The following is a 26,812-nucleotide window of genomic DNA, read 5'->3' on the forward strand; positions in this document are numbered from 1 at the left end:
GGCAGGTTGATTAAAAAAAGAGTAAGCCTGTTTATTACAAAAGAACAACTGGAAGCAAAAGCCTCCGGCTAGTCCGGAGACTGTTTCAACAACTTAGTAATTGTAACCTAGGGGTGTTTCCAGGGAAACCGGCTCCGAGGAAAGATGCGGGAGTTAGACACCTAAGGCCTTTTAAAGTCTCTCTCTTGTCTCCTGATTGGGGCGCTCAGGATCGGTGCTGTGACAGGTCTATTTCTCTGTTGCTGACTCCCTTATAAGTTGGTGCAGTCTTGGCCAATCATTTTGGAATTCTCATCTCCCATTGGTTGGTCTCTCTTCCAATCTTGATTTAAGTTGTGGTTGTGTTCTATGATGTAATACTTCTGAAAGGTTCTCTGCCCCTCCACAAAGACTGGCACCCCATCTCCTCCCTGGTTCCACTCCCCCTTTATACATGAACAACAGAACTGGGTTTTAATATTACTAATCACAATTTGTTACTTCTATTAACAACATTTAACCATTGTTAACTACATTCCCCAAAGGTTTTTTATTTTTGTTCATAACAGTACTGAACTCACCCTATATTTTCAGTCTCTTGCAACACTGGTGATTTCTCACTTGGAAAAGAATCACCATTGTCTCCCTTTTCTCTGGATCTCAGGACTGCTGGCACAGCTCAGCTACCAACTGTATTCCCTAAGGCTAACATATTGGTTATGGGCTGTTTCAGCAGCTTAGAAAACTGCTTATTTTTACAGCGGTAAAGGAATCTCACTGTCCAAAAAAAGAAAGGTGTATTACTTTATTCCTCTTCTTCCTCTTATTTGGCTGCTGTCAATTGTAACTGATTTTTAAAGCAAATTTAGCTCCTTATGGAAATTACTGTTAACTGGTTATTTGTTGATTTACAGCATAAGTAGCAGAAAATGTTAGTCCCCTTTCCCAGGATTACTCAATGTGCTGAATACTCTGTGTAGAATATTTGTGGTTTCTTTGACAAGGTCTTCTACCTGCACGTGAAGAACCCGTGTCTTATTCCATTTAACAAATAACAGTAATCATATTAGAACAGCTTATGTTGAACAAACACTTTTATTTACAAGAGTATATGTGAGTTTTAAAATAAAAAAATGAAACGTCTTGTTGTATTGTGTTTTTATATTTCTGTAACAGTTCTGTAATTGTTTGCCCCTTCACCCCCCATTTTCTGCCAATGGTTCCACCCTGAGCTTTCCTGCCTTTCCCTCAATGCCAATCTCCCTGAAAATGCTCAGTCACTCCCCTGTCCCCTCCCTGGTACCCTGTCCATCACTCGGCTCCCCATCCCACTCTCCCAGAATCTTCCACCTTGGGCGTTGAGTGAGTGGACGAGGGCCAGGGGTCCCTCCCTTGAACTTCCCCCATTGGTTTGTGTGTCTGTCTGTCCTTCTGCCTTCCACTCCCCCAAATGCCCCCATTGGTGAATGGGCGTCCCTTCCCCCTTGTCACCGCCCCGGTACTTAAGATGTTGTGAAAGGCTCGGGGCCCTTTTGGCTGTTGGATACAATGGCATTCGGAGCTCCTCGGAGCTCGGATTAAACCTGAGACTGATTCCCCCGCCTTGAGTTGGCTCCTTTATTGCCTCCTTGGACGTCGCCTCTCCTCCATACAAGGCAGACAGCGAAGTGCTCTGTCTTAGCCACTCCCCGACTCTCCTCGAGACAGAGGGAAGTGTCCCCCGCAGCTGACCATGCCTCTGCCGGGCAGGCGAAGCCAGGGAGCTTCAGGGTGGGCATGGCAGCAGCTTGGCGCCCCACGTGGGGGCTGAGGACATCACCAGACCCCATGGAGGAGACGGCAGGACGTCCTGCTGGATTTATTCTGCAGTGGTGTTTGGACTCCGTCTCATGGCCGGCAAGCTACCCCAGGAGTAGCAGACCCCTTTTTGGTGGCTAACGCTCCTAGGGAAGGAACTGGTAGCCACCAGGGCACCACGTGATCAGTTCCACAAGGAGAGCACTACTCAGGACTTTTCTTATCCTGCAGCCAGTGTCGGAGTGGTGAGTATCTTCTCTCCCTCCTTTGTTCTCCCTCCCGGTGGGGTGGGGAGTTTTCTTCACCTGCTTTTCTTCGGTACTTTCTTTCCCTGTGTGTTTCTGGGAAGAAAGTCAACTTTTTTCCTTCTCTGGAGGATTTCGCTACTACAGTAGCTGTTACTTTGCTGCACAGCACCTTTCAGCAGGTGGCCAGCAGCAGGAGTTTCCTTTTGCTTTTTCCCTGAGTAGTGTGGTTTTAAGAGACAGATTTAACATCAGCCACGATGGGTGCTCAGCTTTCTGTCTTGCAAAAGGGAGTCCATTACCAAATTGTGGGTGTCCTATTTAGGAATGGGATTCCGTTTCATAAAAGAGGAGTTAAAGAGTTTGTTCAGTGGTTGTTCCTACATTTTTCTAATGTTTCGGCCAACCAAATTCATAATTTGGAGTTTTGGGATCTAGTAGATAATGAGTTGTTTCGCTTAGGGGATTCCTTCCATTTTAGATTTGCTTTCCCAGCCATGAAAATTAAAAATACTTTAAGAGCCTTTTCTAAAATGCAGGAACAGCCACACAGGAGCAAACTCAACCCCAGTTCTCCCCGTCCTAACCCTCTTCCCTCCTCCGTCTGCCCCAAACCGGGAATTCCAAAGGGAACATCCCGGCAAGAGCCGCAGGGCTGCCTTTGTCTCTCTGGTTCCCCACAGAATCCCCGAGACCCCCGCCCGAGCAGTCCTGGCCAGACTGCTCGGGATCTTTCCTGTCCCCCTACTTCTCCGTGTTGTACAGCCCCGTCCCAAAAGTCCACTTTTTGTTTTAGTATCCCAGACCCTACCTTCCCTCAAGAAATCTCCCCTGAAATGCAAGATGGTGGACGCCACATAGTGGTTCCTGCCACATGCCCTTCTTCTTCCCATGATCCTTTTCTCGCTCCTCCCCTAAAACCTTTCCACTCATCAATCAACCCCTTCCTATCTCCTGACTCCTCCCCTCTTTCTGGCGGCCCACCTTCCCTTCCAGCTCCTCCCATCTCCCCTCAAACCACATCCTCCCAGTTCTGCCCACTCCGGGATGTGTCAGTCATGTCTCTCCTTCCTGTGTCCTAGCCACACCCCTCTGATGTCATCTCTTTTTCCCACAGTTCCCATGACCCCTCCTCTGGTTCCCATGCTCGGGCTTCCAGGGCGGGAGGAGGCCCAGGGAACTGGAACCCTGATTCTATCCCCGCTCTCATCGCTGCTCCGGTCACCTATATCCCTAGGCAGAGGTGGGGGGCGCCCTGGCCCCAATGGTCCCCACTTGACTACTAGACCAACAAAGAGCTCTACAAAGCTCAAGGAAGTTTTTGTAGGGACAGCGAATATTTCAAGGGACTGTTGAAGGCCACTCTTTTGGGAAATGTCTTAACTCCTGCTGATCTCCGTGCACTTTTCTTGTGCTTGCTATCCTCAACAGAGTTTTTAATATGGGAGGCAGCATGGAGAAAAGAAGCACGGTCTGCTTTACCAGCACTATGGGCTGACCCTAACATAGTGGTAGATGATAACGAGTTGTTGTTGTCCATTGATCACCTTTGCGGGGAGGGGGAATGGGCGGAGGGGGAAAAACAGGCTGCAAAAATACCTAGAAAGGCTCTCCGGGAGAGTGTGAAGGCAGCAGAAAAGGCGTTTTTCGGGATGTGCCTGGATGTCCCCACTGATAATCACCTGTCTATAACTCAGTTTCCCTCTGAGTCTTTCCTTAAGTTCATTGAGCGACTTCGCAGGGCGGTGGACCTTCAAGTACAGGACCTGGGAGTGCGGCAGGGAATCCTTACGGAGATCGCTCGGCAAAATGCAACGAAAAGTGTAAAGCTGCAATCCTGAGCCTGCCCCTCGACCCACCGCCAACCCTGCAGTCCATGCTAGAAGTGTGCTCGAGGAAGGTCACAATCACATCCGCTGATCAATATCACAAACAGAGGGAACTGACGAGGGTGGCGGCCATCGATGTCCCTGACCTGCCATTCAGCAGCCAGCCGCTGTGCACTCCATGGACATTTAAGAGACCTCCCCCAGCATTCCCGCGGTGTCATCTTTGCAAGGATCCAGGGCATTGGATCCCCAACTGCCCATTGAGGCAACAGTTTCTTAACTTCCAGAAGGCCCAACAAAAACAAAAGGTTGCCTCCAAAGGAGGACCATCAAAAAACTAGAAACTAAGTGTAGTCCCTCCCCATGCGATGATAGAAATGAAGTGGGGCCAAAAACATCTTGGGGGGGGGATCCAAACATTAACATTGCTTCTTCACCGGACTTGACTCACCCATACCAACCAAAACCTGTTTTAACCACTAATTCTCATAATGTGCCTTTCAGGTTGGCTCTGACAGAGCCCCTCTATCTTCATAATACTAAATGGCATTTCGTGTCTGTGAGCCCCAAGGAACCTGCTACTTGGGGAGACAACTGTAGTAAGTATGTCATCCTTGGGACACCAAATACACACCTCTAGATATTCACATCCTCCTGGGTCTCGTGTCATCAGACCCAGGGAAACTCATCCTTTGGCTGCATTGTACTACCCACCAGTGTACCTACCCAAAGGCCAAGTCATCGCCCAGGCCATCCCAGTGCCTGAGCCTTCGTGGAACCAGAAGCAGAGGAAAAACACATATCATACCATTGCCAGGACTCAGGTACTGGGGGCCGAAAAACCAAAGATCTCATGCAGGTTACACCAGGGGGGAGAGTACAAAACCTTAGTTGGACTCCTAGACACGGGGGCAGATGTGACAATCATTCCCTCCCAGGAATGGCCGTCACATTGGGAGTTGCAGGACATGGCTGGACACGTACAAGGTGTTGGGGGCATTCAATTAGTGAAACAGTCAAAGATTGTCGTCCAAATGGAGGGGCCGAATGGGCGATTGGCCTCTGTATGCCCATTTGTTTTAGACTTTACAGAACCCTTGTGGGGTAAAGACCTGATGGCCCAGTGAGGGGTCAGAATTGACATCCCAGAGACCCCCAGGTTTTTTGGGCACTGGTCACTGAAAAGCACGCTACCCAGAAACTCAATTGGAAAACAGATTCACCAGTCTGGGTAGAGCAGTGGCTGCTCAATAAACAAAAATTAAAGGCGCTTGAGGAGCTTGTAGACGAGCAGCTAAAAAATGGGAATATCCAGGAAACCACATCTCCCTGGAATTCCCCTGTCTTTGTAATTAAAAAAAACAGGCAAAGACGAATGGCGGCTCCTCTACGACCTCCGTCAAATCAACAATGTAATAGAAGACATGGGCTCTCTCCAGCCAGGGTTGCCATCCCCGACGATGCTCCCCCAAAACTGGAATCTGGCTGTGATTGACATTAAGAACTGCTTCTTCTCCTTCACCCTGATGATGCCCCACACTTCGCCTTCTCGGTTCCCACCATTAACTGAGAAGCCCCAAGGAAGAGATACCAATGGAAAGTACTTCCACAAGGAATGAAAAACAGCCCATGTGTTTGCCAGTGGTACGTCTCTTCCTTGCTGTCCCCAGTCCGTGCAGCCGTGAAGGATGCCATCATCCTCCATTATATGGACGACATCTAGTGTGTGCCCCAAATGAAGACATACTTACCCATGCACTTAACCTGACAATTCTTTGGTTGTTGCAGGGGTTGAGCTCCGTGAAGACAAGGTTCCGAGGATGCCACCTTGGAAGTACCTGGGCCTGGAGATTGGGAAGTGGACCATTGCTCCACAAAAATTGGTCATCAAGAATAACATCAAGACTTTGGCTGATGTCCAGCAACTGTGTGGCTCTTTGAACTGGGTGAGGCCTTGGCTAGGTATTTCCACCAAAGACCTAGCCTCCCTTTTCAATTTATTGAAAGGGGGAGAGGAGCCTAGTTCTCTTAGGACCCTTACCCAGGAAGCGAGGGCCGCACTGGAGAAAGTACAGGACATGATGTCTGCCAGGCAGGCCCACTGTTACCAACCGGGCCTGCCCTTCAAAGTCATCATTCTTGGTAAGCTACCACACCTCCACGGGGTGATCTTCCAATGGGAGGTCACCTAAGTAGGGAAGAAGGACCGGGACTGGAAGGACCCACTCTTAATCATAGAGTGGGTCTTCCTTAGTCACAACAGGTTCAAGAGGATGACATGGCCACAAGAGCTGGTGGCAGAACTGATCTGGAAAGCAAGGGTCTGGATCAGGGAATTGGCAGGGTATGACTTTGGCTGCATCCACATTCCGTTAAAATTAGAATCGGGCCATCTATCCAAAGCAATGTTGGAACATCTGCTTCAGGAAAATGAAGCACTGCAATTTGCACTGGACAGTTACACCAGTCAAATTTCAATTCATCGACCGGCCCACAAAATTTTCAATTTGGATGTCCAACTTACATTGTCACTAAAACCTATTCAGAGAAAAACACCTCTAAAGGCACTGACAGTGTTTACAGATGAGTCAGGAGCATCTCACAAGTCAGTTATGACCTGGAAAGATGCTCAGACTCAGCAGTGAGAGGCAGATGTTGCCGAGGTGGAAGGAACACCTCAAGTAGCTGAGTTGGCCGCTGTAGTCAGAGCTTTTGAGAGGTTCTCTGAACCATTTAATTTGGTCACAGATTCGGCCTATGTAGCAGGTGTAGTGTCCAGAGCAGAGAATGCAGTCTTGCAGGAAGTCTCCAACATTGCATTGTAGGAGTTGCTCTCGAAACTGGTAAAATTGGTCTCCCACCGAGAGCAACTGTTTTATGTGATGCATGTCAGGTCACACACTGACCTGCCAGGGTTCATCGCCGAGGGCAATCGAAGAGCTGATGCCCTCGCAGCACCTGTACATATGGCCCCTCTTCCAGATGTGTTCGGTCAGGCCAAAATCAGCCACCAGCTTTTTCACCAAAATGCACCTGGCCTAGTTCATCAGTTTCACATCACTTGAGAACAGGCCAGGGCCATTGTGGCCACATGTCCCAGCTGCCAACAAAATTCTCTCCCTTCCCTGAGCTCAGGAACAAACCCTAGGGGTTTGAAAAGCTGTGAGGTGTGGCAAATGGATGTGACACACATCCAGTCATTTGGCAGATTCAAATATGTCCATGTCTCAGTAGATACTTTCTCTAGTGCAGTCTCCGCTTCAGCCCACACAGGGGAAAAGGCTTCTGACACCAAAGTACACTTGGTACAGGCCTTCTCCATGCTGGGCATCCCCAAAGTCATCAAAACAGACAACAGCCCAGCGTACAAGTCCAAGGAGTTCCGGAGCTTCCTGCAACAATGGGGAATAGAGCACAAAACTGGCATCCCCTATTTCCCAACAGGCCAAGCCATGGTGGAGAGAACGCACCAGAGCCTAAAAAGGGTTCTTCAGCAACAGGCGATAAAGGTGGAATCCCCTCAAGTACGGTTGCCCAAAGCTCTGTTTACCATCAATTTCTTAAACTGCACATACAAGAACTTGAATCCACCTATTACCAGGCATTTTCTGGAAAGTAGTCAGACCAACCTAAAGGCTTGTCCACCAGTCATGGTAAAAAACCCAGAAACATGGGAGAGGGAGGGACCCTACGAAATGATAACCTGGGGGAGGGGAAACACCTGTGTGTGCACCCCCTCAGTTTTGAAGTGGGTCCCCTCCAAGTGGGTGAAACCTTACGTTCCCAAAGTATCCCAAGTCCAAGACCACGGCACAGGTAGCCATCGCTTGCTGGAGGAGGAAGAGAAGCCGCAGCCTTTAAATCCCTAACTCCTCCCTCTATTCTAATGTTTTTGTTCAGAAGATTCCTTTCAGATTTCATTAACCTGGACCCAGCCAGCATGAACATCAAATTGAACCCCATCCTGCAGCTACTGCTCCCGCTCAGTGCATTCCATCTCAGCGCCGTATGGATCGTTCCTCAGCCCCAAGTAGAACATCAAAGGCTGAGGACACCCATAAAAGAATAGACCAGCTGCAGTAGCTGGTCAAGGACATTAAGAAAGAGACTGCAGATTCAGACTGGCTGACTGGACTCTTTGAAAAATGGGAACTCTCGGGCTGGGTCGGGTCAATTTTAAAAACTGAACTTTTAGTTTTGTTTGTTAAGTTTTCCCTCCTTTCTTTTTAAAATTAAAAGGAGGAGTTGTTGTATTGTGGTTTTATATTTCTGTAACAGTTCTGTAATTGTTTGCCCCTTCACCCCCCATTTTCTGCCAATGGTACCACCCCGAGCTTTCCTGCCTTTCCCTCAGTGCCAATCTCCCTGAAAATGCTCAGTCACTCCCCTGTCCCCTCCCTGGTACCCTGTCCATCACTCGGCTCCCCATCCCACTCTCCCAGAATCTTCCACCTTGGGCGTTGAGTGAGTGGACGAGGGCCAGGGGTCCCTCCCTTGAACTTCCCCCATTGGTTTGTGTGTCTGTCTGTCCTTCTGCCTTCCACTCCCCCAAATGCCCCCATTGGTGAATGGGCGTCCCTTCCCCCTTGTCACCGCCCCGGTACTTAAGATGTTGTGAAAGGCTCGGGGCCCTTTTGGCTGTTGGATACAATGGCATTCGGAGCTCCTCGGAGCTCGGATTAAGCCTGAGACTGATTCCCCCGCCTTGAGTTGGCTCCTTTATTGCCTCCTCGGATGTCGCCTCTCCTCCATACAAGGCAGACAGCGAAGTGCTCTGTCTTAGCCACTCCCCGACTCTCCTCGAGTCAGAGGGGAGTGTCCCCCGCAGCTGACCATGCCTCTGCTGGGCAGGCAAAGCCAGGGAGCTTCAGAGTGGGCATGGCAGTAATGTCTACTTTCAGTCTTCAGTCTGCTTTAGCTTAAGTCTCCAGCTTGACTCATTTGGCTTTCTAGTTTGAAGATCAAATTTGTGGCAAAGTGATAATAATCTAGTAATTTGGTGCCAATGTTGGCACTGGAAACCACCTGGCATAGCCTAGTCTCTTCGTACATAGAAGATATTATATCCAAGTTCAACCATGCCCCCGATCAGCAAGGCCCAGAGCGGGATGAACACGTAGGCCAGTTTCATGGTGGTAAAGCGCTGCAGCTTTGCACACAGGGCAAGGCAGAAGGCCAATTTCAGCAGCATTGCAATGAGGTACCACACTTTCTTCTTCATGTTCTGGGAGCCATTGCGAGGGTCAAAGCCAGACTTGCAGCGTCCAGCCATTTTTACAATTAACATAACTAGAAGAATTGTGTCAAATATCCACACTGGTATAAAAATGAGGAACCAGTTCCACGGTGCTTTCTCATCCAACTTCAGCACCAGCATGATGAGGAAGAGTAAGGTAAAAAGCCATGTCAGCAGCACTCTTTGCGCCAGGGACATTCTCATTTAAACAGCTTTGAGAGGAAGGCCTTCGCTGTTAGCAGCAACCTAACAAAACAAAAAGGGGGAGGGAAGGCATCAAAAGATGGCACTACACCACCATTAGGTATATTCCATAAAGGAAACCAATTCCTTGCTTTTGCTTTCCCACTCCTAAACTCACCCACATACTGCTTGCTAGCACTTTCATAATTACCATGCTCAGCTGAACAGTGTTTGTTACAGTCCACCATTCCTTGGAGTGCCTTAAGTCAGCTGTGTAACTGCCTTATTCTAAATTTGTGAAACAAACTGTACTTTAATCCTAAACAAGCTGTCAGACTCATTTAGGGATTTTTGAATGCTAAGAATGTATTTAGATCCATTTTCCATCAGTAAATGAGGCACTCACAGCTAACACTTGAAAACAAAACATAACGGTGCTCTCTCTGTAACAAAATAACCACAGTAAAATGTGAACCAGCACAAAGGACCACAAAAACCCTCGGAGGGATCCTGCAGTTTGCAGAGCTGCAGCTGAAGTGATCTGGGCTCAAACTGAGCCAGTGAGCACTGCCCAGCTTTCTGTCAGCCAGCAACCTTGAAATTACTAAAAGCTACAGATAACGTTTGCTTTTTGGCAGGTGTCTCAAGTATTTCAGACACTGGCTGACAGGTTTATTGGCTGGGTAGGATATTTAAATTTCTCTGTAGTCATGATGAAAGAAAAACAAGACAAATGCATCTGCCACTACATGCATGAAAGTGAAGTTTTTAAAATCCTAACTGGATAGTTTTTACCACTGCATCTGCCAAAAGCCTTTCACTGCAAGTGTAAAAAACAGAACTGTGAAGGACTGTGATCTTCCTCTAGATGATTTCATGCTACAAAAATGAAAATTTTTTACCTGTGAAATGGTGCTGAAGTAGGTATTTTAATTATTTAAAAAAATTGAGTTAAAGTTTTTACTAATTCCCTTTAGAACACAAATAATCTTTCACCTGAAGTAAGAAAATGACCTTTGATTTTTTCCAGACTACAAAAATATTTGAATTACTGAAAGTGTGATGTTGTGCTCTGAAGCACTGAATCCTCAGCACCAGATGCTGAGGGAAGGACAAGAGCTGCTTCCCCTCTGTGCCCCCAGTGCCTGTGCCCAGAAGCTGCTGCTGCTTCCTGTGTGTTATTACCAAGGCACACAGCATTGCCTGATTATGGCTGCTGAACTCACCCAACAAACAGAAATCTACTGCCACCCTTATTTTTTTTTTAACTGGGATAGTTTTTTGCCAGGTTAAGAAGTTGGGCAAATTCTGTGCTCAGATATGATTTGCTGCTAGAAGGAGGGAAATTAAAGTTGCTGTCTCAACTGGTTATGAGATGATCTACTACCTTACAGTGAGGGGATAACAATTTTTTGTACATCATTAAAATCATCCTACAGTTTAAATCTGTATCTTCTGATACACAGTTCAACAAACAGATCTACTATTTTGTTCAATCTGGGTTTGAAGTTTGATTTAGTGGATAGCAGTAAGGTTTCTTGTAAGAAGATCCAGTTTTCCCTAAAATACTCTAAATTGGAGTTGTAGTCAGTGCATCCCCTCTTTGTTTTGGGGCTGACACTTGTGTCCAAAGCAGGCCAGTTCCTTGAGCTGAACTAGGAAAAAAAAAATTAAAGTAGGATTTTGTAGTTTTGCTTTTCAGAGTCTCACTTCTGCTCAGATCACCAAAAGTCTGGTTAAAGCCAGTTCCTGACAGGGTGGAACCAGGACCCCCTACCCTTCTCTTTGTTGGGGAAGCTCAGAAGCAGCACTCAAGAGCTAAGGGGACAAAAAAAAAATGGAGGAGGTTTAGATAGTATTGTTTTGCTCTTATTACAGAAACAAACCTAAAACAGCTGGCAGGTGATTACAGAACAGTTACTATGTCTGGCCTAAAGCATTTACAGTATTTTGAAAACACTTCCAATATTCTCAAGTGCAAATCTGTGGCTAAAGTGAGGAGTCATGATCTAAAATAAAGTTTCAACATTCTTCTCATGAGAATGTTTTTCAAAAACAGTTCTGGAAATCAATGCTGCAAACACTACAAGAAGAAGACTCATATTAGCAAACTGGAGAAAGCAGAAACCAACCAGAATCAGACTGGAAACTTGTGTCTGAAAGGAGAAAAGAAACTCAACACTCTTAGAAGTATCAGGTTATCAGATACTCAAAGAAGGTGCTATCACCTGTCTCCAGAGGAAACACAAAGCTACTGAAGATGTATTACATGGGGCTACTCAATTTGAAGGTTGTTCACTTGAAAATACTTTCAGTTTGCTGAGAACCACTATGCAACAACTGGAAAAAACAGGCAGAAAATTCAGAAAATTCTGCCTTTCTCTGACCTAATAGAAGCTACTGCCAGACTGGGCAGGGCTGCAAGGCTCCACTTTTAGAGACATTTTGAGATGAAAACTCAAGAAAATCCAAGTGTACTTTTGAGATCTTAGAATCCAAGTAAAGAAAGCTACCAGATTTTGAAGGCTGAGAGCTGGATATAGAGCTGACATAACAACAAAGGGTTTGATTACATGGAACATTTGATTATCTCATGATGAAAGAAAGATGATTGGCAGAGTCTTTGCTAGAGCCCAGCTATCCCAGCAAGAGGGGTGACACTGGGAGAAGGATGCAGCTGTGCTACAGGTCTGAACTGGGTCTTCAGTGAGAACACTGGTGGAACGTCAGTGTGAAAATAAAAAAGCCCTTGACTCCTATTAAAGGACATACATAATTAGAGAGTGAAAATTTTCAGTGAGGAGAAACTATCCAAGGAGCATCACTGACCTTGGTGGGATGATCTGCATAACGAGGATATTATGACAGTTAATTCTGTCCTGTTTAGGAGAAAAAAATAAAGAGGAGGGCAACTTACGCATGACACTCAACTCAGTAGTAATAACATGAACCTATACATTTAGATTTAAACCTTGAGCATCGCCTAAAAAAGTCCTGAAATTCGTATTATGGTGAAATCACATTAAACAGAACACCAGTTCGATTAAATACCGGTTTAGAGCTTATTTCGATCGTATGGAATCGTAATTTAACACTTCGAAAGAAATACTGCGGTAGGCCCGGTTTAAAACCCCATTTAAACACAGCTTTGTATTCATAAACTCGACCCCTCCCTCGGCCTCACGGCCTTGTCCCGCCAGGCCCCGCTTCCCCGGCCGTGCCGGAGGTCACTCGTTGCCCGTCACCTACCGGAGATCCCGGCGCATCCCCCGGCCCGCGGGGCCCGCGCTCAGCTGAGGGGGCGCGGGACCCTCCCCTCCCGCTCCGCCTCAGGGAACCGCCCGCCTCCCTCACCCGTCCCGCGCCTGCTATTGGCCAGCGGGGCCACGCGTCCTGCCGCCCTCCATTGTCATTGGGCCACGGCAACGTCGCTCAAGTTAATCCCGCCTTCCTACCCCAGCCGTTGGTGACGCCCCTCGAGCTCGGGCCGCTCATCCCGGCCGGCGGCGGGTCGGTCTGGAGCCCCGCCCCCTCCGCCAATTGGTGCGAGGGGCTGTCTGTCACAGTGGCCCCGCCGCCACCCCGCCGCCTGTCCGTCAATCGCAGCCCCGCCTCCCTCGCGCTCTCGTTGGGCCGGGCCGCCGCCAGTCACGCCTCGGCCCCGCCCCCGGAGGCGGAGGCGCCGGCGCTGGCTGCCGGCCCGCGCTGGCCCCGCCCCCGGCCCGGCGGCGCGCGCGGGTGGCGCGCTGTTGCTGCCGCCGCTGCCGCCTGGACGCGCGCGCCGCTCCCCCCTTCCCTCTTCCCCCGCCAGCTGTTGCCTCGCGCGCGCCTTCCCGCCGCCGTTGCGTGCGGCGCGCGCTGCCCCGCGGCACCGGCGAACGGTGAGATGGAGGCGGGGGGGAGCTCCGGCACCCGGCAGCGTCCCCGCCCCGCCGGGGTAGCAGCGGGGGGAGAACCGGGGCGTCGCGTTCCCCGCGCGGCTGGGGAAGGGGCCGACCGGGGCGCGGGGGGCCGGCTGGGGCGAGGCGGCGGTGCTCTCTCGGTGCTAGCGGACAGCGCGGCGGTGGCGCGGGGCGCACATCACTGGCGGGGCTGCCGCGGCTCCCCTGGCCGGTCGGCGGGAGCGGGGCGGCTGCCGCCCCCCACCTCCCCCGGGGGAGTCCCGGCCGGGGCAAGGGCGGTCTGCCCGCGGCCTCCGCGGCGCCGCGGTTCCCTCCGGCGGGAGCCGGCGCTGTGCCGGCGCCGCTGGGGCGGGGGTCTGAGCGCGGCTCGGAGCGGCCCCTGCCCGCAGCGCCGCGGACCCGCATCGGGTCTGGCCGGGCAGCGGCCGCGCCGTCCCGGAGCCGTCGGTGTCGGGGCTGCCGTGTTCTCCGGCGTCGGTGCGGGCGGCAGAGGTGCAGGTACGGTCCGGGGCCCTTGCCGTGCTTGGGGCTCTGCCTGCCCGCTCCGGCTCTGCTGTGAGGCACCTTCTCCCCGCTGAGCTGCTTGACCGTACCGTGAGCTGCCTCAGTGCCTCTGTCAGGTGATAGAACGTCGTTTCTGCTTCCCTTTAGAGGTCCTGAATTTCAGCATCTTCACGTTCGTCTCTGACCTCGTCTCGTTTATTCTCTCGTGTTTTACATGCGTTTATGTTTTCTTTACCCTTTTTTCCCCCCCCTTTTCCACCGTAAACAGTGGCAACCTGACTCCAGCTTATCCTTGGTTTTTCGTTTGGGAATCAAAACGTTAGGGAACTTCTCATCACTCAAAATTTATGCTGTCACATTCATTTTCTTGGTGTTTTATTTGCTGTCGTTTCTGTAAGAAAAAAAGGAACTGAGGAAAATTTATCCCACGGTACTAGAAGTGTGCAGGTGTTTGTTACTTTTACTTCTGTTTCCCATACCCTAGCCTCTGAGTGCGTGTTTCTCAGCTGTATCAGATTCAGTGAAACTTTGAGTCCATAGTGTTAAGCTCTGTGCCTGGTATTTTGCCTTTTACTGCTTTTACATGTTACTGGTCACTTGAAAAGTAATGCTGCCGAGTCTTGCATTTTGTTCCAAGTTTGCCAGTGTCGTACCCATCTGTCATATAATTAACTGGAAAAAGTAATTAATTGGAAAACCTGACTTGTTGAAAGTACTTTAATTAATTTTCTGAAATTCTTTGTGATGAAATGTTCCTACAGAAAATACAGCTCGTCTTACAGATTGGAGACACGAATTCTCTAATAGGAATGAGACTAGGGACGGTGTGTCATCAGTAATTTGTCTGCTTATATCTTCCTGTTGATGATGTTAAACAGATGGTGGTATCTGTTTTACCAGGGAGAAGTGCATCTTCAGCTGCTCTTGGAGTGGTCAGTAAGCAGCAGAAGGATGTATTTCTGTTACATACGTTAGTGCTTGGCATCAGACTTTGTTTCCCTGAGGTTAAGAGCCTAAAAGTGTTTTGTGCAAAAATCTCTGGGTTATAAATAGCTGTATACATTTGGCTATTTTTGTAGCTCTGAAGTATTGGTGATCTTCTTTGGTTTGCCTCTTTGCTTGTTACTCCCTGGAAAGGATAATCCTTTTCTCAGAAGTCTTATTTCTGTTCCAGTAAGGTGTTTATAAATGTGTGTATGCACATCACCTTGATGGACTCCATTGTACAGTATTTGCAAGCAACTTTCATTTCTGAAGGTGAAGGTTGAGAGCAGTGCTCGGAACTTGTGTATTTAAGATCCCAATCCACGTTATAAGTGGAATGTTTGTGCAGTTAAACGTTCTGTTGCTATGTTTTACTGCCAGTGTATGTTTTTATTCTGGATATAAATATTACAAAGGATAAAATATGAGCCTGAGTCACCAGAAAAATAATTGGGAAACCTAGTTGGTTTAATTCAATGTTTGCACTATAATTTTTTCCCCTTGTGCTGTGCGGAATGTCACATACAAATAAGTTGTCAGTAATTGTTGGGAACTCCATGGAGAATTTCAAGTATTCTGGTAGTACTGGATTTCTCCCAAAGCAGAGTTAGCTTGTCTCAAAAAGTTGATCCCAGCTGTATCCGTAGCTGCCGGGCATTGGTGTGAATTCTGGGAGAAATCAAAGTCCTGTCGGTTTTGAAATAGGAAACAGTATTGGTGTGTTTTAGAGGGGGACACAGGTGTTTGTGTTAAAGTATTCCAGTCAACCTCGTTTGAGGCACTTGACCAGGAAGTGAGGGGTGGAGTGCTGTTGAACAGTGCTGTTCCTGTCACAGCTGGCAGGGGTCACTGGAAAGCAGTGGACTTTACTGCTTTCCTAATTCTCCAAAGTTACATATAGTGTCTTCCTTGGCTTTTTCCATCTATCTTATTTCTAGTAGAAATACTGTTGAAGAAATTTTTTGTCTTTTCTCAGGACCCCGTGAGTGAGAATGATACCAGTCAAAGACTGGGGTCTGGGTTTTCCTTTGTCTGTGAGGAAGTTCTTTTTCTCATAAACAGTGTTGTTTATGGATTCATCATCAAACAGTTTATGTGGATTTTTAGCAAGACTTATTAAGGGCACAAAGCTTGTACAATTGCTTTCTTTGTCTGTCTTCTCCCATTTGAGTCATTCTTACTCAGATGATGAAACCGAAGTTAACGCAACTGAAAGACATTAACTACCTACACTGTGATAATTTTTTATAAAACTTTTGATAGGTAGTGTCCCAAATTAATATTCCTACCCCAAAAAGGCAGTTATAATTGAGTCCCTCCCTTCTCCAAGACGTGAGCAACTGCAGGGCAGTCTGTGTGCTAAGCTCTGAGCCATCAGCACTAGCCTACTTTGACTGGCCCAGCCAAGCACTTGGGATGGTTGTTACGATGGGTGGGGGGCAGGAAAAAATATTATGGGTGGGGATGATGGTAAAAGCAGGCAGACTTAATTGCTTCTGCCCACAGAGCAAGGTAGGCCTGTTTTTTTCTCTAATGTTTTTTTGTTTTATGAAGGAAACAGAACAAAACTCGTGGGGTACCTGTCAGAGGTACAGCTGTATCTTCCTGTTTGAGGACAACTGGCCACCACTTACTCAAAGATAAGTGGTGGTGTGAAAAGTAACAGACTTTGAAAGCTTTTAATATGTCATGTTTTCTCCCTTGAGTTTACTGTGCTGTTATTTATAAAGGTCCTTTTTGATGGGTGCAGGGGAGGAAATACTTAACTCTTTGAAGAAATTATATTTGAATTTTTAAGGAGGACCCAAAGAGCGTAATAAATTGCCATAGGGGAAAAAAGAGTTAATACTGATTAGAGTGATAATGTATTGCTGTGTATTGTTGGGGTATGCTCTACTTGTAATCATAGAATAATTTAGTGAAGGGTCATTGGAGGTCATCAGTCTGGTCCAGAGCAGCTTCAAAGTTAGAGCAAACACGTACACATATAGAGAGATAGCCATGGTGTTGTCAGGAAATTTAGAAATACAGCTTGTGTTTGTGCTGGGTTTTTTTGTTTGGTTTTTTTTTTAGTTAAAGGGGAGGATATCAGGAAGTTCCTAGAACTATTCTCTTATTTTTTTTAATTTATGCATATGAATGGGAATTTTTCCAAATTTGTTTCTGCTGGGAATTCATGTAATATTCAGTATTTAATTCTTTGCTCATTTGAGGTGGTCTTGGTAGATGTTCTCCAAAGAGCTTAGATGACTTTCTGGAATAAGTCCAAGCATTGGACTCCTATTTGCAAATAATTTGTGGTTCTGTTCTTAAAAAATAAAATACAACTGCAGAGTGGGAGAAGAAATTAAAGCAATATCACATCAAACGTGAAATCATGCAAGCCTTGCATTTTGGAAGTTGGCCAGCGCCAGATGCTTTTGGGGTTTAGGTGGTTGGCAGATGCTGGCTTGGCAGCTAACCACTCTTCGTGTTGATGTGTCCAAGGGACAGTTTGTTCCGTGTGTGGCTCATGCTCTCCTTGGTGTTGGCTTCTGGCCGTTGTGTGGCCGGGTTCAGGGGAGTGTTTGGATGGCCAAACACAGCCCAGTGATCTCTTTGGATGCTTTCTTGCATCCTGGGTTATGAAGCTTGAGATTCCCTCAGCTGTGTGTTTATTTTTTCCCCTTATTATTATTGTTATTGTGTGTTTAAATAGCTGCTTTCTTTTCGAATGGGAGTTAAATCTTTGCTTCAGTGACTTCCTGTGACAGTGAGTTTAACAGTCTACTTATGTGTTATGATATAATATTTCTCTGTTAAAAATTTGGCTTTGCTGTCCTCTCAGCTTAGTTAATAAATGAAGTTGCCTGTATTACTGGGAAGCTGTTGTTTTGACTTTATTTTCTGTTTTTCTCTTGAAGTCTCATTTAATTTATTATAATGTCTTATTTTTCTGTCTATAGTTTCCTGTTTCAATAGCAGAGTCTTTCACGTTATTGGTAATTCTCAGAACCCCTCCCCCTATATTTTAATATTCTCTCTCAATAAAGTAGGTGTATTTCAAATCAGATTGCACAGCTGATGAACAGAGATGTACTGCAGTGTTTTCCTTGTTGTCCTCCTTTTATTCAGGTCTCCCTGCTCTTCTAACTGTATTCTATTGGATGGCAGAGGTCCCTGAGCTGCTAAAGTTCCTTTCTGGATTTTAGATATCATTTCTTAAGGCCTTGATTGGTGTTTATAGTTCTCTCCCCCTACCTTCCCTTACAGATAACATTGACATGGTTGCTACTGAATTACGTTTATTTTGCCTTTTCATTGTTAAAGTTTATGCATATTCTTAAGCTTTGTTAGTTTAAGATTGCCATCTAGAAATGTTACTGCTTCAGATTTTCTTTTCTTCTTTGCAATATAAAAGATAAATATAGTGAGCACTGCTGGGCCTTTTTACAGAAGCTTAAAATTTGGAATAATAGGACAGGGTTCAGTTCACTCTATTTCAGAACTTAATTTAGGCAGTACTTCATAAAAATTCTAGTCTACTGGTCCAAATAGGAGAAGGAGAGGGGAAATAGCCCTAATTAGTCAAGATTACTGTGTTAATGGTGCTTGAGAAGGCTTATGGGGAGAGATCCAGAGTGCTCAAGCTGGTTGTGGTCAGAGCTGCCTCGGTGTCATTTGTGCTCACCATTTGTGCCATTTGCACTGCATGGTCAGAAGCTCTGCGGAGGTGAATCGTGTGAGAGCTGCTCGTGGGCTCAGCAGGGGCAGACAGAGCCTGGGAGCTGTCTCCTGTGTGATGGGCTCCAGGGCTGGAAGCTGGTGACTAAGGACAGTGTCCTGTGGTGGTACTGGTTTAGAGTGGTTAAAACCCTTGTGGAGCACTACAGGGCCATCCTGACCTTTGCCATCGGTTGTGTGGATGTGTCTTTAGGAAGAGATTGTGTCTGCTTGAAATCTTTAGAGGGCTCTGGGAGCCAGCAGGAGTGTGGGGTATCTCTACCCTTACCTGTCAGGGCCTGATGAGCAATGGTGTCTGTGTTGATCTCTAGTAAAAGTCTGATGGTTGGAATACTTACCTGGAATTTGCCATTTCTGGATGCTCTCATCCTTTAACAAGGTAGTCACCAAGAACATGTATGCTGCATGAGGCCCTGAATGTCTGCCTCTGTCACTACTGTGTGCTAAGGTATGTGAAAGCTAGTGGAGCATGGAGAGACCAGACTAGGAAAATTTAGTCTGTTTGGTTTCAGGATGAGGATGGTTCTGCATGAAGGAGAATGAGGATTTGTGTGCATTTTGCCTTGGACTGGCACTGAATGGAGAAGCTGCAGGCCAGTGGTCTGTGATCCGAGGAGCTTCTGGGCATCGGTATCAGGTGATCAATAGCCTGCTCTATGCAGACTGGATGCTGTTGTTAATCTTCATTATCCAGTTAGCTGATTGCAGTGAAGAATTGTTGATTCCAGATTTTGTTCAGTGTTTTGGCTGGTTTTAATCTGGCAATGTTTGCTTTTCATAGATAACAGACTATTTGGAAGTCTTTGACATCTTTCCAAAGGTTCTTTGAAAGTCCACATATGTTCTTTCACTTGCTCTTGTCTATCAGTTAGTTTGACATGTCCAGAAATACTGATAGAGCGAGACATGATCTTACTGTGTAGAAACTGCTGATTAGACCCTATCAGATAGTCTTTCGGGTATAATGGTGTTCCATTTTTAATGATTGTTTTGAGGACCTTGCCAGATACACATGTAAGGCTTGTTACTCTGCAATTCCTTGCTTGGATCATTCCAGAGACTTTTTTTTTTTTTAAGAATTTAAAAATTCATGCTCAGCATTTTCAACTCTGTTCCTACAGAACAGTGGCTGTTACAAGAGAGAGCAGCTTTTTCCAACAGCTCAGCCACTTCATGCCTCAGCTGCTTTAAAACTTGCTGGATAACTATTTATAGAACATGATGCAAACTTGGTGATCTAGGAGTGGTTTTCAGCTTCCTGACTGTAGTCATCAAGAAGCCACAACTCTGCTGTGCAGTGCCTGGTGACAGATAAACATGTCTTCCTAAACACAAGTCAGTATTTCCACTGAGCAAGATTTATTATTGCCTTAAGAATCTCAGGAAAGAAGAAAGCAGCATGGCATTTTATTTCGAGGTGGTGACTATATTTGTTTTTTTGGAGTTTTTTTTTCAAGTATTTGTTAAGGCAGCTATATATATATATATATATAAAACTTGGTGTTTATAGACATTCTGTTCCTTAATAAAGTTGTTACAGTTGTAAGAACAGATGTATACATGCAATGTTTCAGGGATTTCTCAGTATAAGGTTGCAAATGTTTAATGGGATATGAATGTGTGTGTGTGTAGTATTCAGTACAAAAAACAGGAATAGGAAGAACTTGAGATCGACCATGTGCTGGTTTTTATTTAGCTTTTTTTAAAAGATACAGTATTTTCAGAAATTGCTTTTATATCCAGTGTTGTTACAGCAATTACTGTATTTGGTGAGAGTTTTGAAACTGACACCTCTTATAGTAGATCAGAAGCAAAATTCACTTGAGTATAGTTCCCTTTAAGGGCTTGGAGTTTTCTACTTTATTGAACAGCAGGATATGTTTAAATATTGGAAGCTTTTTGCTAATTGATAAATACTGCAGCAGGCTCAAAAGCAAATTATGGGAGGTGTAGAATCTTGGACTTCTCAGTTCAGAGTCCTTCCCCCCTATTTTTGTGGGTAAAGTATCTATGAGATTTTGTCAAGTTATTTCAAATGGAGCCATGAACCAGTTATGTTACAAATTTACGAAAGTTGCACAGATCTTAAGGCAGAGATTCCAGAAATGTCTGCAGCAGTTGCAACAACTGCACGCAATGTTCTTTTACCAGAACCTGAAATAAATCTCAGAAATCCTGATAGTTAACATTTTGTTGCTATTTTGGATAGTTGTGTAATTCACTGACAAAACAAGTATTCCTTGGGTGACAGTTATTTTGTGTGGCACTTCTTTGCTTCAGATATTGGTGGGTTTGCTGTGGAAGTGAGGATGGCTAGGTTGAGTCTGCTTCCAATCAGATTTTGAAAGCTAGTTCTCACTATGTGCTCTGTGCTGTGTCTGCAATATCTTCCTGCTTGCCTGGTGAGTGATAAAGGGCATGAGCTTATAAGGAAATATGCAGCAGCAGAAATAGGATCAGATGCAGTGGTTTGTGGGCAGAATACTGAGGCCTGAGAAGGTGTCAGCTTTTCATCATCTGACATCTTACTGGAGGCACAGGCAGGCATGGACATGCTGCCAGATGTTTGTGTCTGTCATCATATAAGACATGTTTGGTACATCTCTGTTCAAGAACAGGGTATGATACACAGCAGCCAGCATAGGGTCTGATTCATGTCTTATTGTTGCTGCTGTTGGCCTGATGAAGGAGGCCCTCTCAAACAAACAAAAACCTCCCTACATCTAGGCATGTTAATTTTTTTTAATTGGTTGCTTGGGGGTGATTGCAATTTGGGGTTTCAGTTTTTTTGTGGGGTTTTGGGGTTTTTTTGAGATGGAGTGAAGAGCAGAGCTTGAAAATTAGCTCTCATGAGCAGCATCCTAGGAATGCTGGTATCCAGTTTTAGCAGAGTTTTGGTCTTCTTTGGAGAAAGCAAATATGTTAATTCCTTTTTATTTACAAACTGTTATGACCTTGGGTTGCAAGACAACCTGGGGGGGCTCAGCAGGCGTGGCAGGAAGAGTATGTTTCATGCTGGTTGCTGGATATCGTCCTTAAGTTAGCAGTGTCTGGGGTTTTCTTAATTTAACTTGACTTTTTTCCTTTGGTTTTGACTGCTGCAGATTTTCTTAAGGGTAGCTGGAAGGAACATGATAAAACCTCCACTGAAAGGTATGAACCTGGGAGTGACAAGTTTCTCATTTGCTTGTATACAATTTGCAATTCTGAAATGCTATTTTGAGAACAGTGATGCATAGATAAAGTACTTAAAAAGAACAGTGAGTGCATTGCTTAGTATTTGATGTTCCCTTTCAAAAAGGAGATGTAGATTTAATGGTTTATGTGTAATACACATGAAAAAAAATGGTTCTTTTGGAGCATTGTGTTACAGGTAAAAATTGGCCCAGCCGAATTAAAAAAGGAAAAAATAATTTTTATAATAAAGATCAAATTCTATCTGAACCAGCCACCAAGAAAAGGACAGTGCCGAGCCCGGGATCGGCGCTGGGTGAGACACAGGTTCAGCCACTCTGACAGAGGTTCTCTCCTATGCTTCACACCACCCGTCCTGCCCGAGCAGTTTTTATACAATTTATTTTGCTTGAGGCCGGGGTTTCGACGATCAGCCTTTTCTTTCCATTCAAAGTCCCACATATATAAAGTCTCTTTTCTCTGCGCCGGGTTGAACAAGCCGAGGTCCGGGAAGCGATGTACATCGATGATGGAGTTAGGGGAACCCGACATTGAGATGCATCCCCCGGAGATTCCAGCGATTCCAATCTCGGGTAGTTACCGGGACTATCATCGCTTGTGCGTTCCTCGATTGTCTCAAGAAACGGCCCATTTCCGAGCGAGCCACTTGTATTAACTTGTAAATGAAGCCTTGTCTACAATGGTTTCGACATACATGAGACATCCCCCGCCTTGCTCTGGCTCGCTTGCTTTGTGTCTATATTTAATCATATAAAAACTCTTATCCATATATCATTTCATAGGCGCGAATTATGCCTATTACACATAACAATTGCTTTAAGGCTTTCATCCTGTTCTTTGTGGTAGTGGCAGCACTCCCCTGGGTTTAAGTGGAGGAAGGATGACTCCTGGTGAGTTTAGTGCTGTATCTGCATTACAGGGATGCCTCCCTTGGTTTGTTATGTCATGGCAGAAGCAGCTTTTCAGTCAACAGCGGGTGCCTAATGTGACTAAGCTGTTTATTGGGCTCATTTAAACTTAAAAGTATCAAATAATGTCAGCAATTTGATGATAATGTTACCTTGTATTTTGATGTTGAACTTAGAAAGTGAAGTTTTTTTTCCTTCACTTTAAAGTTGTTTTCTAGCTGTGCATGAACAAGTTTAAGGCTTTCAGAGAGTTTGTATGACACAAATGTTGCAATAAAGTTAGTAGTTTAGGCCATAGTCTTTACTGGTCTGATTCATTGTCTTTTCTTACTCTACATGCCTGGGAATCTTAGTGAAAAGACACCTGTGATTGTGAAACTGCAATATGGAGGATCTAACATAATGGTAAAACAGTTCTATCTTGGAAAGCAGTTGAAACCAGGTTGTAGAATTCTCATGGCTTTACATTATAACCTTTTTAAAACTGCCTTTAATTTCCTGAAGGTACTAAAAATTGTTGACTTTTTAAAAAACATTTGATACAAAAGCAACCTAGGTTTTGCAATTTTAATTCTGATGATGTATAGTGAACATGCAACTTCATTGCATCATCAGTCTATGATCATAATGAGTTGAGAAGGACACTCAGGTCTTGACTCAAAAGCTGGATGGTATCCTGACCATTCAAGTTGGGATTGCTATAAAGGGAACAGGTTCCTTGAAATACTTTGTGATTCACAATGTTTACAGACAAGGACACCAACCATTTGCCTATGTATCCTTGTTTGTGTTATATTTTTAATTATGTCCTTTTGCTAGTTGACACTGCTTAGACTTGTATATTCTTAAAAAAACCTATTTTTTTTTTCTTTGTCACTATGGAAGAGCACAATTTTATTCTTAACTTCTGTCAGTTCAGATTGCTTTAGACTGTCATTTAGAAATATATACATTTATGTCTGACTAGGGTCACCAAAGCCCTGTGGATATGAGTAAAATTTCTAAATATACTTTGAATTTGTGTGTTTCCTATGTTACTCAATAAGCACTGCAGTACTGTGGGGCTTGCATGACCTCTTAGCTACCTAAAGACATCTAAATATAAATTTCTGTGGCTTTTGAGAAACTGCTACTTTGATTGCAAGGTATATTGTGTAATATGATTATGCCCTGAACAGGGAAATAGCTAAGATACCCCACCTTTGAATAGGGACCACCAAAACCAGGTAGTCCTCTCTATTAACCTTGAAGAAAGTAATGAATTCTTGATTAGAAGACACTACTAGTTATTCATAGTGTTAACTGTGAGTTTGATGGAAATGTAACGAAAGCTTTGTTGACTGTTACAGAGAGGTTGTGATCAAGCTTTTATATTTGGATGCTCTGTCTAATCTCTGAAGGGAGTATTTTTTGTGTTGCTCTGAAGTCTTCAGCTAGTTAAGATTAACTTAATCTTGCTGTAGTTACTTTGCACAGGGTGTTGTACAACTGAGTGCTAAAGCTGGTCCCTATCCTAGATGCAGGTATTTGACAGAGAACATGGAACAGAAGGCTGGGTCCAGAGAGGCTGAGGGGAGAACCAGGCACTGCTCTGTCTGCTTGTGTTTGTCTATCAGCTGTTTTCACATGTTCACTTTTACCCAGTTGATACTGGCGTGCTTTAGAGCCAGGCTTTTACAGGCTGACCTCAGGATCAGTGCTAGTTGGAAACACCATGAATGACAGGGTAAGTTGTAATGAATGTGCAGAGTTCTGAAATTGCTAAAATACTCAGTCTCTAGTCTAAGGTGTTCAGATAGAGCCAGGGCTGCAGCTGAAGTGCCTTGAGTTGTTTCCATCCATCCCTCACCCTAGCTAGATAAACTAGCTTCAGGCTGAGTCTGTTAAACTCATAATGTCTCATCTCACCTCATTAAGCCCCCCAAAACTTAAAGACAAACTAAAAACCAAACCACAGACAAATCCCCGCTACTGCAAGCAGAAACACTGCACAGAAATAACTAAACAAACCTTTTCACCTATCATTATTGTGCTGTCTCAGAAATGGTTGTGTAGCTCTTGAAGAAAACATGTGATATTTCCTAGTAGAGGTATTTTTACTTAGTACACCAAACTCTGTTTTGAGACATCCATCCCATGATTTTGTCATATTTACTTTTGTAAGCATAATCTTTGCATTTGTTTATGCAAATATCTATGCAAATAAGCTTTAAATGCCACCAAAATAGATTCTATGGAGGATTTAATGCAGAGAGTTTCTTAAAAATATGAAAACCATGGATAATCTAAATAACAGGTTTGTTGATAGAAATCTAATAAAGCTACTTCTTTATATTTGGTTTATAGTTTTGTGAGGTAATTATTTCTTGAAGCAAAGGATTTTTGAGTGAATTGAAAAGCTACTGCAAACAAAGGTTATTGCCTTTAAAATGGCTGATCCATTTTTAGCCATATTCAACACAGTTCGAAGTCTTGAATTCATGAGTTAATGTTTGGTTTCCTGAAAAATAATTGACCTTGGAGAAAGATATCAAGTTAATATAGCTGTTGAGGGAAAGGTTTCTGTCCAGGTTCAGGGTTCTTTACTGCTGATAATGAGTTTTTCCAACCTTTTTCTCATCCTGTGATTAGGCTGGTAGGAAGCAGGGTGTATTGTATTTGAGAGGGGTGTTATTTAAGAGAAATGAGAAGGAGTTAAAGGTCCTCCAAGATGAGGTCATGAAGGCAGGGAAGGTGAGGGTGTAAATGTGATCAGTATCTGTGTGTCCCCTTCCTGCACTGCACCCCAAGTGTGATCAATATCTGTGTGTCCCCTTCCTGCACTGGCACCTCTGCAGCAGTGAACTGCTGTCACTGTGACTGTGATGTTGATGGTGTGTGTGAAGGCTGTGTGTCTGTGGGGAAGGGTTTTATGTCACTTTTGAGTCCAATGGAGCAAAGGATTTTTAAAGTCAAGTTTAATTGAAGAAGTTTTTCAGTAAGAAAGCAAGTCCTGTTGTAAGCTTTGTATGGATGAGAAAGAAAGGTGACCAGTCTATATATGTCAGGTTATAGCAGTCTCTCTTAGACTCCTTCCTTTATGTGATAATATTTTTATATTTATTGTGCTAATGGATTCTTAATAATTGATAGTTGCTCTTAGAAAAACAGACTGTGATCAGAAGCAATCACAGATGTTGACGAAGTCATGGCTGCCAGCTTTAACTGACTTGTGACTTATGTGATGTTTTCAACAGAGGAAAAATTGAGGTGTTTGCTTGCTCAGTAGCACCAATTGTCACTGTTCTGATATTTCTGGAATTTTCAATGACTGTCTAAGCTCTCTGAGACATTTTTCTCTTGAGTTGTAGTTTTATCTGAAGTCATATAGAAGACATAGGAGTTGCACTGTTAGAAATCTTAAAAATAGGTTTGTTTGGGAAACATGAACATGTTTGGCACGATGTCTCTTAGAAATCTTCAGGCACTGATTGATAATATCAATCTATTTGTTGAAGGTTTGTACTACAGTGTATATGGTGCATGTCCAAGCTAAGGCAGTATTATTTATATCTTTTAAGTAATGCATTGTATAAAATAGGAGTATGTCCATGAACAAGACAGAGGAGAATGAACAAACAAATGTCAGTGCAGAACTGAGTCTTTTGGAGGGTCATTTTTTAAATAAATAGAATCATACTGAGTTGGAAGGGAGCCATAAGGATCAAGTCCATCTCCCTGGCCTTGCACAGGGCAACCCCATTTATGTGGCCCTCCACTGGATGCTTTCTTATAGCTTAATGTCTTTTTGTTTTGTGGTTCCCAAAACTGCCCCCAGCACTCGAGGTGAGGCTGCCCCAGTGCAGAGCAGAGCAAGACAATCCCCTCCCTTGCCTGGCTGGTGATGCTGTGCCTGATATCACCAGGACAGTGTTGGCCCTCCTGGCTGCCAGGGCACTGCTGGCTCGTGTTCAGCTTTCCATGAACCAGGACCCCAGGTTTTCCAGCTTTTCTCCAGCCTCTTGTTCCCTAGTCTTTACACACAACCAGGGTTGTCCTGGGTGCAGAATGTGGCACTTTCCCTTGATGCACTTCATATGGTTAATACCTGCTTTAAAGAAAAAACAACCCAAACCCTGAATTTTTTGGTGATGCATAATGTACAATAAAGTTGTCATGAGTTACTGCAATGCTTAGGTCTTTCATAAAGACACTAATTTTAATCTATTGTACAGTTTTGGTTTCCATCCCATTTGTTGAATGTTGCATTTTTCTTTGCCTTTCTTACCTGTGTAAAAGCTGTAAACAAATATTTTTAAATCAAGGTGTAGATCCCAAATAATCTTTT

The 26,812-nt window shown here is 44.8% G+C and overlaps 2 protein-coding genes across 6 annotated transcripts in view; one reads left to right on the top strand and one right to left on the bottom strand.

Moving 5' to 3' along the window:
• Window positions 1-1,582: 1,582 nt before the first annotated feature.
• Window positions 1,583-12,864, bottom strand: TMEM60 (transmembrane protein 60). Of its 5 annotated transcripts, XR_008430954.1 has the most exons (4): window positions 12,519-12,605; window positions 12,099-12,148; window positions 8,500-9,332; window positions 1,583-7,486 (listed from the first exon to the last, which is right to left on the bottom strand). XR_008430954.1 is itself a non-coding variant. In XM_053942904.1 (3 exons), the coding sequence occupies exon 3, from the start codon at window positions 9,288-9,290 to the stop codon at window positions 8,886-8,888; it is 405 nt and encodes a 134-aa protein (XP_053798879.1). In that variant the 5' UTR covers window positions 9,291-9,332; window positions 12,099-12,148; window positions 12,725-12,863; the 3' UTR covers window positions 1,583-8,885. The 5 variants fall into 5 exon arrangements, 4 of the variants coding, with proteins under 4 accessions (XP_053798879.1, XP_053798878.1, XP_053798881.1 ...); XM_053942904.1 differs by lacking the exon at window positions 12,519-12,605 and adding an exon at window positions 12,725-12,863 and having other exon boundaries at window positions 1,583-9,332; XM_053942903.1 differs by having other exon boundaries at window positions 1,583-9,332.
• A 196-nt stretch (window positions 12,865-13,060) lies between these two features.
• The window catches only part of PHTF2 (putative homeodomain transcription factor 2), a 63,259-nt gene continuing 49,507 nt past the window's right edge, over window positions 13,061-26,812 (top strand). Inside the window, exon 1 of the mRNA XM_053943782.1 lies at window positions 13,061-13,150. The gene's annotated coding sequence lies outside the window, so the exon portion shown is untranslated. The remainder of the gene's footprint in view (window positions 13,151-26,812) is intronic.

The sequence above is a fragment of the Vidua chalybeata genome, chromosome 5, assembly GCF_026979565.1.
Source record: "Vidua chalybeata isolate OUT-0048 chromosome 5, bVidCha1 merged haplotype, whole genome shotgun sequence".
Taxonomy (NCBI): Eukaryota; Metazoa; Chordata; class Aves; order Passeriformes; family Viduidae; genus Vidua; species Vidua chalybeata.